The 14,000-nt window shown below is 39.3% G+C and overlaps 1 protein-coding gene across 27 annotated transcripts in view; it reads left to right on the forward strand.

Moving 5' to 3' along the window:
- Window positions 1–14,000, forward strand: part of TNIP3 (TNFAIP3 interacting protein 3) — a 99,729-nt gene that overhangs the window by 23,957 nt on the left and 61,772 nt on the right. For 4 of the 27 annotated variants that reach the window (XM_068941697.1, XM_068941690.1, XM_068941692.1 and 1 more), the window contains exon 1: window positions 9,241–10,262. The exons of 16 other annotated variants lie outside the window; for them this stretch is intronic. In XM_068941697.1, coding sequence (XP_068797798.1) covers window positions 10,260–10,262 — 3 coding nt within the window. In that variant the 5' untranslated portion in view covers window positions 9,241–10,259. Of the gene's footprint in view, window positions 1–1,677; window positions 1,780–9,240; window positions 10,263–13,528; window positions 13,826–14,000 lie in introns of those variants that run through there. 7 more of the 27 variants (XM_068941688.1, XM_068941689.1, XM_068941700.1 and 4 more) reach the window with 6 other exon arrangements.

The raw sequence follows: 14,000 nt of genomic DNA on the forward strand, positions 1-14,000 counted from the left end.
CTTTTCTTGAGTGGAAGTGGAAGATCTGTTCTCTGTGTGTGTGTGTATTTATTTATTTTTTATTTTTTGCAAGTGGGAAACTAAGTACTTGTCCAGTGTGTGTGAAGAATGGCAAAAAGTTAAAGGCTAGCTGTCCTTTGAACTAGAGTGCCCTAAGCATCTGGTTATTGATTCATCTAAGACCAGTAATTATGTCCTACTTCTTGCCTCTGGCCCCACTATCTGTCCCCTTTTCATTTTCTCTAAAAATTTAATTTAGGACACAAAATAACGTCTGTTGTAACTCTTAGGTTTCTGTGTAAGGTTTCATTTTTAATGAATCATTGTTTTGCAACGGATCACTCTTTAGAAAATTTCTGATGAGCTTTATTGCTGGGTTTGCAGATGAGGAGAGACTGTACTGTGGGAGATGAAGCAAAACAGAAATAGATCTCTGAGGTTTTAAAAATATATACTGTTCCTTTCTTGCCCAGCAGAATGTATTTTATTTGCTTGTGTATAAGTATCATGAATGCAAATGGCCTGAGCCTTTTGCTGACTGAGAAGGAGGAATTGGAGGAAAACCTACCTTCTAGAAAATGCTATGAATTCTTTTCCATCACAGCACAGCTGTATTGATTTTTTTTTTTTTTTTGCTTTGTCTAAATGCATACCCTTTCTTTCCCTTGCATGCCTTGCGCCTCTTTCATTCTCACCCTTTGTTCTTTAGCCACCTAGGCTGTTTCACTTCTGTGAGGTTATGTGATTAGTCTTTTCATTGATATCCTTAATTCCTTTGCTAGCTTTCTTTGCACCTTGAGAAAAGGCATGTAAACAGGCGTTGAGCCTTCTGAGCCAGAGAAAAGAATAACGAACCTCTGTTACACTTGTATCTGGAATTCAATCAAGATGACCATCCTCAAAATCTCCTGTATGAATGAAAAACAGCTTTACAAATGAAGAGTAATGTAACAGTGATTAAGACTTCACAAACAAGCTGGTGGAAGCATTGGCACAGTTCTGCTGCAGCTGCGGTGGAGAAATGAAGCTGTTTGATACAGCGCACACTACATTCATTTTAATGAATCTGTACTTACTTTGCCCGATGATCTCTTGCTTTCTACTCCTACCACTTGAAAGTGAGATTTTCACATACTGACTGATTTCATACTCCTTGGGTCTTACAGCCCTGGTGGCTGGTAGAAGCAGAGGAGTGTGAGACCTTCTGGTATTGTCTCCAGTTCCTGTCTCTTTGTAGTGTTAAAGTAGAACATATATAGCCAAACTCAATACAGATTTCATACCTAAATGAAACTGTACTCAGCAGTAATATCTTTTATTTGAGGACTGAGTGCAATATGAACACTTAACTGTGCAGTTTGCTTATGCTTCTTGCACAGTAGTAGACAGAGCTGGTGTGGCTTGGCAAGGTAGCACCGTGATTCAGTGGCAGAATAACCCCCAGTTCTGTCCTCTGACCACTGGTGATCTTCCTCGTAATTACGTGAAAGTGCTGCAAATGCACCTGGTGAGCCTATGCTCCCTGAAAAGCTCACTCACTGGACAGTTGCACAGTTACTAAAAATCCTACTCCTAGGCGTTTATTCTTAAGGCAGAAGGCATCCCTTGTTCACCCCGCCTACATACGAAACGTCCCACATAGCTCGTAACCATCCTCCTACTTCTGCTTATGTGGGAGTTTATCTTTACTAGAAACAGTAATTACAAAAATGACCTTCATACTTACTGAAAGCTGTAGACTGCTCCACTCTGACTCATGGAATGGAGCCCAGATATTGGGTAATCGCTTGGTTCTTAATAATCTGTTTCGCTATTGTCTTGTGCAATAGTTGGAAGGAAAGCTAGTTCTGTGTCAGAATATAATATTGCAGGTGAAGCATGTGATTGTTCTTTCTCTGCCAGAATCTAGGATGAAGCGAAAACTACAAAACCTCTGCTGACTGATGAAAGCAGCCTTGTGTTGGTTCAGTTGGGTTTAGGGCGAAGGCTGAAATTTAGGCAGGTCTTTTAGTTTCGATTTTATAATAACAAATCCAGTCTGGATCATGCAACTGTAGCTGAAATAAGCCATTACTTCTCTTTGGTAATGGTTTTGCCTCCTTAGTGGATCCTTGATCTTCTTCTTTGCTGCTTCCTTAGTTGATTTTTGTTTTCTGTAATGTTCATTGGTGTTTTACTTCAGTAGGAAATCCCCTCTTTTAAATGCCTTGTAATGAGTCAGTACTGCTGTTTGCTTCAAAGTGAAGGGGATTCTAACTGCTAAAGTTTATTATTGCTAAATATAATCCTGTTCCATTGCATAGGTTGTAGTTTAAAATGGAGAGGTTTGGGTGAGTGCTTGCTTGCCCTACAAGTGTTGTCACTAGTCTTTTTGTTAAATTTTTGATAATGCCAATTCCGGTAAGAATTAAGCAACTTAAAAGTTTAATGGACCAAACCAGTCTCAAATTACTCAGCAGTTATGTATCTCTAAAGTTGCTAGTGATGAGTACTAGGACTTCTTCAACAAGAAGCAGAGTCTGATTTGGGGTGTTTTGTGTGTTTGCATGTGTGTATGTGTGTTATGCATTCAAAATTGATTTGATTATAAATGTGATTAAGTGTATGTCTACATTATTGTTGTTTTAGTCTGTATTGCTTGAGGCTGCTGGTTTCTGAAACTCTCATCTATCACTTTCTTTTATCTGGAGTGATGGCTGCAACTCCTTGTTATGCTGAAGCATAATCAGATCTGTAATTTATGTGTGCGCATGTGTGCATACAGGAGTTTGACATTTCTTGTCTTGCCCTCTCATGCCTACAGAGCTATACAGAGCAGCTATATTCTCAGAAGACTTAATTTGCTCCCCCTTTCAGCTCAGGATTTCCTTTCTTATTTTCAAAGTTTACTTGGGAGCTTCTTCAGGCCATTATCCCTGCTCCCCTGTTCTGTTGACAGCTACCTCTGCATTTCTCTATGCTATATGAAGCAGCTTATTCTCTGCTTCTTGACTCAGAAAGATCTTCTGCTCCCCCCCTTTCTGGACCTCAGAACGCCCTTTAAATGGAACTCAGCAATTTGAATTTTACTCTAAGCGATCTAAGAATGTGAAAATACAAAAGGCACCATGATGAAAGCAAGTTGTTTCAGTATTTTCCATATTGAAACACTGACAGTCTGGTGGTTAGTAAGCATTTGCAAAGGACCACGAGGCTGCTGAAGGCCCCACACTAACACCCTCATTTTTAAAAAGAATCCCGCTACTAGTTTTACAGCATATTACTGTAAAGGAAATAAGTTAATAAAAGCCACAGAGGTGTACAATTTCCCATGGCCTTTAACTGATGCTGTTAGAGAAGGAACATTTGAAAAATATTCTTGACTGAATACGAGGGGATTTCCTTAGGAAGAATACTTTTAAGGGACCTTACCCTGAACCAGTGAACTTAGGGGAAACTCATTTTCTAATGGTGTGAGGAATGTCTCTGATGACTGTCAGACCAGAAACGTGTGATGGAGCTGTCTAATGCTTGTGGAATTACCTTTTTTTTTTTTTTTTAACAAAGGTATTTAAGTGCTATAGGCATATGTTGCCTGAATCATCCTTTCATATTCATTCTCTTTCACCATCCATTGGTGTTTTGCAAAAGCTGAATTTTTTTTTTTAGGAAATTAGTTTAAGGAAAACTTAAATGTTTGCTAGCATTTGAGAGACTTGCAGGTAATAAAGGAAAGTTTATCTGACTAATTGGCCCTCTGCTGTGATTTAAGTCTTCCTTAAAAGTGTGATGCATAGAGAGGTATTGTAAAGGTTTAGGGTAAATTATAATTACAGATACGTATGCACGGTTTATAAAATAATCTTCAGTGTATATAGTGTTTTTCTGTTTTTCTTTCCCAGAATTGCAGGGGAAGTACATAGGGGAAGTAAAACTGTGTGTGCTTGCTACAGCCTCCTAGAGCTCCAAGTACTTGTGTTGTCTTTTCTTTTTTATTAGAAAAATAACAGGGGGGGGAAAAAAGAGCAACCTTATCTCAACCATAACAAATTACTTATTTTTTTTGAACATCAATTATAAAAATTAATCACTTTAACAACCCTTTTCTTTACTTTTTGAAGAATTTTTCCTTTTTTCCTGATTGGTCCCCAGTGCTCACACACTGCCTCTGTCTGCATTTTATGAATAAAATCTGAGTAGCACAAGGGTACTGTTTCCATAAAATTAGAGTCATGTGAGGTGGAAATAGCAACCTAAGATCAGGAGTTCCTCCACTTTTGTAGTCCTTCCTCATGGTAACAAGAAGCAGCTCTAAGGCAGTTTTCTTGTAGGACAATTTTTTTTTTTTTATTTGTGTGCTCATGTGATAGGGAGCTGTATGAGAAATGTTTGGCTCTGGCCTCTAACAACAAGAGAACCATCTCTCTAATGTGGTTATTAGCTTTACCGCACACACGCACTCGTGTGTCTTGTGCAACCATATAGCCAAGTTGTAAGCAGCTACTATTCTTGATTTCACAAAAAGGGAAAATTAGGTTCATTTTTTTTAATGGGGGAGGGGAACCTTCCACTGTCTGTTATGCTGAGTATTAGCAGCCGTGAAAGGAAAGGTTGAAGATTATCAGGTCCTCCAGAAAAGCCTAGAAAGAATACAATCCTCATCTGAAATTTAGTGCACGTGTATATCACCCCTCACCACCCTGCTTGCATACAAAGCGCACCTTTCTTCCTGTCTGCCAACAACGAGCATAGTTCCTCAGAGATGCCTTCTTCATTTCCATTGTTTGCCCGTGGTCGACTGCAAATGTTGCCCAAGAAAAGGCATCTTCCTCTGTTTAGTTATTTGTACAAGTAGCAAACCCTATCTCCTGTTAGGTACGCTGGGCCTTACTTCCTGTTTCCTTTCGTTTTTAACCGAAGCTCTTGTATCTGCTGTGATCAGTTGACAATTTACAACCTATAACAGTGGTGATAGCTGGCAAAGGCAGGCTGAGCTTACGGTTCAAGGGAGGGGCTTTTTTGTACAATTCTATTCACTGTTATTCTGTATTACTCTGTTCAGTATTATTCTAGTGTTTCCACACCAGATAATCAATTTCCAATAGTGCATTATCGAATACCACTAAAACCTCCGACATAACTGAATCCCACAATCCTCTACACAGAGGGAGAAGCAAATGTAGTGAAGTGTTGAGTTTTTGTTGACGTATTGTTAAAATGCATATTTTTATACAGTCTATTATAGAAAGACAGGATAGTGCCAAGAACATGTGCCTTGCATTTGGGGTGGGCAGTAGTGAGGTTTGTGACAATCCTTCGTTCCTTTCGTGATCTTGAGTTCAGTCTACACCATCTGCACAGATCTGTCCTTAGCCTTTACTATGGAGGTTTCCACTGCTCTGGATTAACATAGTAACTCACTGCACTCCTTTACTGGTGAGAAGAAAATCAGAGATCAGGAACTTAATTTTGCTGGAATCCAGTTTAGGAAGCAGAGACAAGGTTTTTTGTGATTGCAGTTAATCATATTGTTGAAAAACTACTCATGTACCTCATGCTACTAGAAGGTAGTACAAAGTGCTGCAGGCTCTGGGCATGGTCGTATTATTGTAGCCAAGCCAAGAAATAGCGACAGCAAAAAAGTGGCTGCAACTTGTAATCTCCAGCCAGAAGCTGGGTGCAAACGCTCAGTCTCAGTCAAAAAAATCTGTCTCCATGGGATAAAGGTGGTATTTCTGTCAGAGCATTAGATGTTGCTTTAAAATGTCACTGATATATGCTGTGGGAAATGTGTTATGGCTTCAGGACTGACTTTTCTCTCCTGTTAGCTCACAGGCAGGTTAAACTATGCATGGATAGGAAAGAAATCTTTCTGAAGTTATGCAGAAAGAGAAGTCCAATGTCATGACGCTGCCTGAAATGGGATTTAAGTCCGGTTCAGAGCAGAATTTAAATACTGCTATATTTCAGTAAAAGGGATACTGGTGGAAACCAATGGGTGGGCAGCCAACTGGGGAAAGAGGTAGGCTTGCTGGTCAGAAAAACAGTTTCTATTCAAACTTGCCTGACACTGAGCTGCGTATTTACAGTTCATGGAATTGACAAATGCCACTGAAACGATAGTCTATTAGAATTTTTTCCTGGCCTGTTTTAAAGCCTGTTTTCAGTAGCTGGCTATTGTTCTCTGTTGTAGTGGTGATGATGTGAAAGGCCAAGCCCATTGAAATCAATGGGAACATACCACCTGATTTCAGAAAGACCTGGCTGTCCGCTTACAGTAGAAGTTGATGGGGAAGATGTTGGAAGAGAGCAGCTTAGAGAGGAGGGAGTACTGACACCTCTCTGTTGAGCAGAATTTGAGTTAGCAGTTGACTTAATAGTAAAGAGGTCTGTGGTTGGATGGATGTGAGACCATATGTTGCCTTAGTTTTTCCTTTTCTTGCCATTGTGTCATATATATAAACGCCTGCATGAACGTCCAGTGAAACAGCATAAAAATATCTATTTCAGTAATAATAAAGAATTGATTGAATCTTCACCCAAGACCTTATTTAATTAATAACTGTGGCACTACTAATTTTTTCAGTAAAGAACAGGAAAAAAATTATTGTGGGAGTTCTTTCATTCATGGCTAAGCACTGAGCTCATGGGGAGTAGGATCCAAATGGCTGGGAAATGCCTTGGCTTTTCTCAGGAAAGCTTGATTGAGTCCAAGCCAAAATCAAAGCTGCTCACTAGAATTTGGGGTGGAACTGGGTAGCAGTATCTTCCTCGCTGAGAAAGCCACTTCTGTGAGCACAAAAACATATTTCAATCCTGTATGATATGTGGATGAGATGTACTCACACTACTGTTTAGTTACCTCAAAAACATGACAGGTGGGACTGGCTGTCTCAGATTGCTACTTCTTGATCTTGGGCATATGAATCTATTTTTTCAAGTGGAGAGTGGGAAGACATATTTCTGAGTGAAGCAGAGAGAGTATTTTAGCTTGACAAAAACGTAAGTGCGTGGGAGCAGTTCTCATTCAGGTACCAAAGCGAGAGGGGAACAGCTGTAGACTGCCAGTGTGTAATGCTTATGCTGAGAACAGCTGGCTGCCTAGTTCCTACAGAAATAATTCTTAATGCCCTAAATGTGATATTGAAGTTTGAACTTTTTTCAAACTAAATCTCAGAAACTTCCTGGACAGCAAGTCTGTCTTCAGCTTCCTCTCCAGGAGACTAGCATCCCCAGTCTATTCTGAGCAGTCTCCAAATTGCTCTTTTTCCAGTTTCCTTTCTTCCTCGTAGTGGTCTTTTCTCTCCTCAATAACACTTGCATGGCAATTAAGCCATTTACAAGTCACAGAGGATCCGGTACTTTAAGCTGCTGTCTTTGCGTTATATTAAATTTTCTCTAACTCATTTCCTTATTTTTCCCTTATGGAAAGTCCCTAAACAAACAGTTCTTCAGTGGACAATGAAACAATTTGAATGGCAGCCATCCAGTCTGGATTTTCTGTAGATAAGTGGCCTGGGTATCCATGAGAGGCAATGAAATTTTTATTGTTCAGTTAGAACATGCTATGGTGTAGCTAAAGGGGTTTTCCTTTTCTGAATGGGGGGAATGGGGGAGGTCAGGTAGAAAGATGCATATGTGACTTCTGCTGTGCCCCACAACTTTCCACTGGAGGTCAAAAGAAAGGGTTCCCCCTTCAGTTTTTCCATTGACTGTTTCTTCTCTGCCTCCACAAAATGTTTTGTTGTGCATGCTTTGCTGTGATGCAAATGTCATGACTTTTGTATCACTAAGGCTTACAAGAGCTCAAAATGAAGCAATATAGTTGTTTGAGTCAAGCATGTTGTTAAGCTAGTTTTAACAGGAAAGAAAAAAGCCCATGTTTTCATCTCCTATTCTGTGGAAGAAGCAAGGATTGTGTTTTCTGTTATTCTTTTTAGAAAGCAGCTGTTACATTAGCAGACAGAACAGCGCACCTCCCTCCCCCTGCATGCTTTGGGAATGGTCGGTGAGAGGCAGCAGAAGTAGCTGAGCACTGTAATACACGTGTGTGTGATTCAGAATGACTGTTCTCTTCAAATAGTTGTAAACATTTTATATTTCATTTCAGAAACATTTCCCAGAAGAAATTGGCATCTTTGGTCATTTCTCTTAACTCATGGAATAGCATACAGCTTTTCAGACAAGAAGACAACTGATTAAGAAGGCCTAACAATTCTGACTTGCCTAGTTCTGCTTTAGGAGACATCTGATTATTCCTGGCCTTACTGGCAGAAACCGCAACAGTGGAGCTGAGCAGGTGATGAGATGTTAAACCCAGTAACGGCACACATGGAAAGATATAATTTAGCTCCATCATTGTTGCTGAGTGAACAAATGACAACAAAAAAACAACCCCCTAAACTACTTCCAGTCCCGTAGAAATTAAGCATTTTGGTCAGTCCAAACCAGAAGGCTGTTTCAGAGCAATGAAAGCCAAAGAAATAGAAGCTAGATTAACCAGGTCCTTTGCGAACACAGTACTGAGGAGGAAGTGATGCTATTCCCTTCTTACTCAGTCATCCAGTGGAAAAAGCATTCACCTCTCAGAGGTGTATCTCTCAGCTTCAATTTCTTCTGCTGCTTAAGAGGATTTGAATACAGGTCCCTTGCCTCCCAAGACAGTGCTACTCAGTTTGCTACTGAGTTTTTTCTGGTAGTTTGCTTTCAACCTCCCCTGCTGAGGCTATTCTGCTTTTTAAAATACTTATATAAAACGAAGCTAGAGGTCAGAGTAAGTGGTAGTGACTGTGGAGCTGAATGAATAGGGCACTAAGAGAAAGATGTTGGTTCTATTCCTTATTTTAACCAGGCAGATATTAAATCTGAACTTTCTCAGTAAATGCCTGAACCCTCAAACTAGAGAGTCATTTCTGTTTTCTCTAACTCAGTAATGGTAAATATTTGATATGCAGTGGAAGACTACTATTGCGAAAGACTGGAGAAATCACCCTGTAATTCAGCAGTTAAGATGTTTATCCAGGAGGTACAAATGGAGTTAAACTCCCATCAGGTATGGGGAAAGAGTTGAACCTTGGTCTCCCACATCCTGATCCTGGCCTGTTGTTTCCTCTGCTCTAATTGCAAATACCTACAGAATAGTTCTGTTTCAACAAAACTGCAATGACGTGGACATGCATTTGTAAATGGTGTGTGTGTGCATGTGTGTATGAGAGGCAGAGGGTAAATAACTGGACAAAAACTTCCACTCTGCTTTACTGAGCAGCTGTGATGTCTTGCTAGGAGGATGGAAAAGCTTTCAGGGCCGTTAGATCAGCAGCATTTCCAGCAATGAAAGTGACGGGAGTCATCTAGAATGTCAGAGTGGTTTCTCCTCCTCGGTGCAGAACTGCACGGGTTTTGCTGTCATCAGAACTGAAACCAATAAAAGAATTGGGCTTAAAAACGAACTTTTGTTCTGAACATATGGATCTTTCGCTTCTAAGTAAGAATTTGACAGTGTTGACTTTTTTATTATCGTCCGTGACACTTGATTAATCAACTTCTGTGTGCAGTGGACTGTATCCTAAACTGAATAGTATATTAAAAATGCTACATCACTTCTTGTCTGGGTGAAGGGGAAGAAGCTTCTGCAGTCTCCACCTCTTTACGCCTTCTTCCTCAGAGAGCAAATCAGATACGATAATGTGATGTTTGCTGTTGGGAGTGAGCACTGAATGTCACTTCTGTTGAGGAGACTGTATGGCTGATAGAGTACTATTTCTGTAGGGAAACCTTTAGAATAAATTCTAATTAAAATGCATTCTTAGAAATGGGCCTCTGACCTGTTTCTTACAGTAAACTGTTCTAGATTAATATTTGTGTTATATACCTTTTGAATTGATATAACTTTTCCACTGTGTTAGATTGCTGCTTTTCCCACAGAGCTGCTCTTGCTGATGAGTAGGCGTAGGTGTACTATTACTATTGTGTCACTGTTCCATGGTAATCTGAAGAACGAGAGGGAATCCTCTGTGGTCTCGTATAAGCAGTGCTTTCAAGTAGATCTGTGTGGGTTGTATTTATTTGCGAGTTATGAATATATTCTCAACGTTAGAATGACTTTAAGAAAGGGGTTTCCCTAAGCATGGGTGTAGGTTAAACCTTGAGAGAGAGAGAGATGTATATATATTTGCCTCCAAACCACTTAGTTATCTTTTGATTCAGAGGGCATTCATAAGACTTTGTTGAGAGTAGTGCATTCTAATCTAGCAACAAGGAGACGAACACCTAGCCTAAAGATGGTGAGTAACTTTTGCATTAATTTAAATGGGGGTCATATCAGTGGGTCTTTGCTTAGCCTCAGAATGAAATCATGTGCCTCTCTTCCCTTTTTGCCTACTAGAAAGACCTCAAATCCAAAAGCTGATATTTCAACATTTTACAGTTTTTTAAAATAGCTTTTTAAATTAATTTATGTATAGAATAGCTATAGCAGAGTCCCTTTATTCTCTTTTCTTTCACAAAGCTAGACAGTGAAAGATATCCTGAAGGAGTATTTCCAGGCAGACTATGCTGAACACTTATTTTGAACTAAAGATACAAAGATACAGTACAGTGTATTATACACTGGGTTTGTCCCACATTCCTTACTTGGATAACAGTTCTACTGAAACCTTTGGGAAATTCTGCCTGTTGTGTAGGGTTTAGGATGTTGCCGGTGCTGCAGACTCTGACTGGAGCAGGCGTAGGATTCCCTTAGCTGGTCCTGTGCTTAGGAGGCAGGAGGGCTCTTTATCCACGTCTGCTACAATTTTTTTTTCCATAATGCAGGTAGCATTTGTGGGTGAACCAAAACTCTTGGCCTTTGGAGTCACAGCATTATAAATTTGAAGTGATGTGCTTAAGGGTTAATAAGCAAAAGCACAGTGAGCTGTGAGCACTGTTGAGATAAGGTTTGCTTAGAGAGAGAGAAAAAAGCAAACATTTGTGCATGCTTTTTTCTTCCTCTTAATTACTTGATTAAAATGTAGAGTTGTACCACTCAGGGTGGGGTATTCTAACTGTCATAGTTGGAATAAACCCTTCTGTTTTCAGAACCAGTGTTGTTTCCTCTTGGAGTCACACATGCACATGGCGCTAGGATAACTGTAGGAACTCCAGACCACCCTAGCTCCCATTTTTCAAAACGAAGTAAAAGTTGTCAGTACACCTGTGAGAATTACAAAATGCTCACAGCAGACCAATTAGAAGGTAGGGAGAGAAAGCTTAAAGGTGGTCTTAGTTTTACTTACTTCTGAATCGTTATTAGAACACGATATACTGCTAGCAGAGTCTTAATTTCTAGCAGCAACAGTAAAACATTTTGAGAAATGTGCACACTCTAAAATGTATGGAAAGCAGTATACGTTTTACGGTCTCTGAGAACTGCTTAAGATTGATGTTCCTGCCAGCCAAGTAATGCCAAGGTTTTTGCAACTTATCAGTTGATTCCTACCTTTCTATGGGCTTTTTTTTTTCTCATTTTTGTTCTAAGATTTTGCAGAGCTGAGCTCTTCATCTAAATCAAAATCTTTTCTCACTGTTAACGTTCTGTTCTTGCAGTTGTACTCCTTTTTGCAGGTGGATCTGCCTGTATCTTTCATTCTTTTCTCACAAACTCCCTTCCTTCCCAGCTGCGTGCATCCCCTCCTTGGAGTGATTCCCTTTCTGTTACTATACCAGGACGCTTCTTTATATTCCAGAGACTCAATTCGCAAGTCATTGGAATTAAGAGATCCTATACCTTTTCTCTCTTGGCTTGGATTACATAAGAAAGTGTCACCTTTTCACTTTCCTGTTGCAACAGCCCAGTTATGCTGTAGTGAGATCTGCATTTAAAATTGTGCAGAAAAAATGCCTCAGGCACTGTCAACAAATGTAATACCTAGATTAATCTTGCTTTTATCCCGCAGCTTGTTTCCTTTCCTTTTCCTGTATTGTGTCTCTCTTGGAATATTTCCTGTCCATCCTCTTATCACTGAATAATAATAATGAAACAGTTTGTTCACTGCATAATTTAAAGGTGACATTTAACAAACAGCTCAGTGCTGCCTTCCCATCTTGCCAACTCCAAAATAATTTGACATACTAACACAGATCACGAGAAAAAGACCATTGGAAAGGCTTCCTGCAGTACTATCGGATGGAATACAGTTAGTATGCCAAGTGTGCTTCAAATTTTAGGCTGTGTATTTGGCAGATTTCTGATTGCTTGGTAAATTAATTCTAAATAAATCAGGAGGTATTTATGGTCAAGGATTTTATTTTCATCAATATGTTTTATACTTTTTTGACCTAATTTATATTCTGTTAACATTGATTTGCCTTCATAAAAAATGCATATGATGGATACGTTCAAAGTATCACTGACTTCACCCCTGGATCTGTATACAAAGATTGGCTTCATTTAAGCCTAACTTTTTCCAGTAAAGAGATGATTTTTTTCTAAAAGTTTAAAAATGAGGAGTCCATGTGCAATATAAGAAAATCATTGGTAGGCTGCATTCAAATATCAGAGAGGCTCAAATAACTTGAAAATTAAAATTTGTTTCAATACACAAAAATGTCAGAATTTCTTTAGGTGTCTTTGGCTGCAAGCATGTCTTAATACGTCTTTTAACTCCCCTCCCTCAACTCATAACCTTATAATACTTACAGATTAGTATTTTAAATTTTGTAACGCTTCTCTTCATGGAAGAGGAGATAGGGTGACTCTATAGTATTCCAGAAAACTACTAAGAACATTCTGAGGTATGCTCCGTGTGGTTTTGACAGCTTCATGATATTTATGACTTCCCCTGGTCGCTTCTAATGTGATCTTTTTTTTTTTTTTTTTTGCACATTAGAAACATGATCATGATGTTTTGGCACTGACGTTATGTTTTGTAGCCTTTCAAATTAGCTTGTTTGCTTAATAAGACTTATTTGTACAGATGTCCATGTGGATTAACTTAAATGGGACTCTGCGTCAGTACAGAGGTTGTCACCACAGCCCTAAACGTGACCGTGGCTGTATTAGTAAGGCTGGTGCTGCTAGTTTCTGCTTGTTCTGAAGGTGATATATATATTCACCTAGGAATGTTTTTCTTATTTTTAATGTAGTTCAAGTTCTTTGATTTGAAGATATTTAGAAGTTGTTAAATGAACCAATTTCCAAAGAAATAGCAATATGTCTGAAAACTGTAAAGAAAAAGGGTGATATTTAGTTTTTTAACAAGGTCACTTAGTTTAAAATAGCATATTATACCCACCAGATACCCTGGTTTAATACACTAGCGCTAGCATTTTCAGACACCCTGCTGTGGTCCTAAAAGCGCTGATCCTCCAAAGAGAGCTTTACAGCAGACAGTGTCTGTGCAAGGTCACCCTACTACATCCAGTGGAAGAAAGCAAATGCACAGATTATGCTGTGCTTTTTCCTTTCCTAGAGTGGAGCCAAACAACTTACAATGCAAAGCCTCTCCAAAGTTCACTCTGTGCTGAAAACTGGACTTTGAGTTGTGGGTAGGAATAAGTATGCTCAGCCTTTGATTGGCTCATTCTTCAACGTGGGCATCTTCAAGGGGTGTCTGTTGCTTTGGGTTTTAATTTGTTTCAGTCATTGCATAGTTTGAAATTATTTTAAGGGAGGTAAATAGACTGTTTATCAAGTGTTAGATCTCAGAGCTTTATGATGGGGGGGGACGGGACTCTGAGTTAAATTTTTTTGAAGGGGAGGGCATTTGCTGTTCTGAATCTGCTGTTATCCTAACCAAGGAAAACTGTATGTAAGGCGAGAGCAGGTCTAAGGAATTGACATGAAATCTTTCTGCATCACACAGAGCAGGTATAGTTTCATTTTATCTGAATCAAACTGGGAAAGCTAGGATTGAGGAACCTAAAATCTCTTTATTTTTGACAAAATTCTTCCTTCAGATTTTAAATTTTGGTCAGCAGCTGTCTAGTATTGCAGTTTCAGTGCTTTATGAGGAAATAACTTGGGGAAGCCATGAAGGAGAGAG

This window comes from Struthio camelus, chromosome 4, assembly GCF_040807025.1.
Source record: "Struthio camelus isolate bStrCam1 chromosome 4, bStrCam1.hap1, whole genome shotgun sequence".
Classification (NCBI taxonomy): Eukaryota; Metazoa; Chordata; class Aves; order Struthioniformes; family Struthionidae; genus Struthio; species Struthio camelus.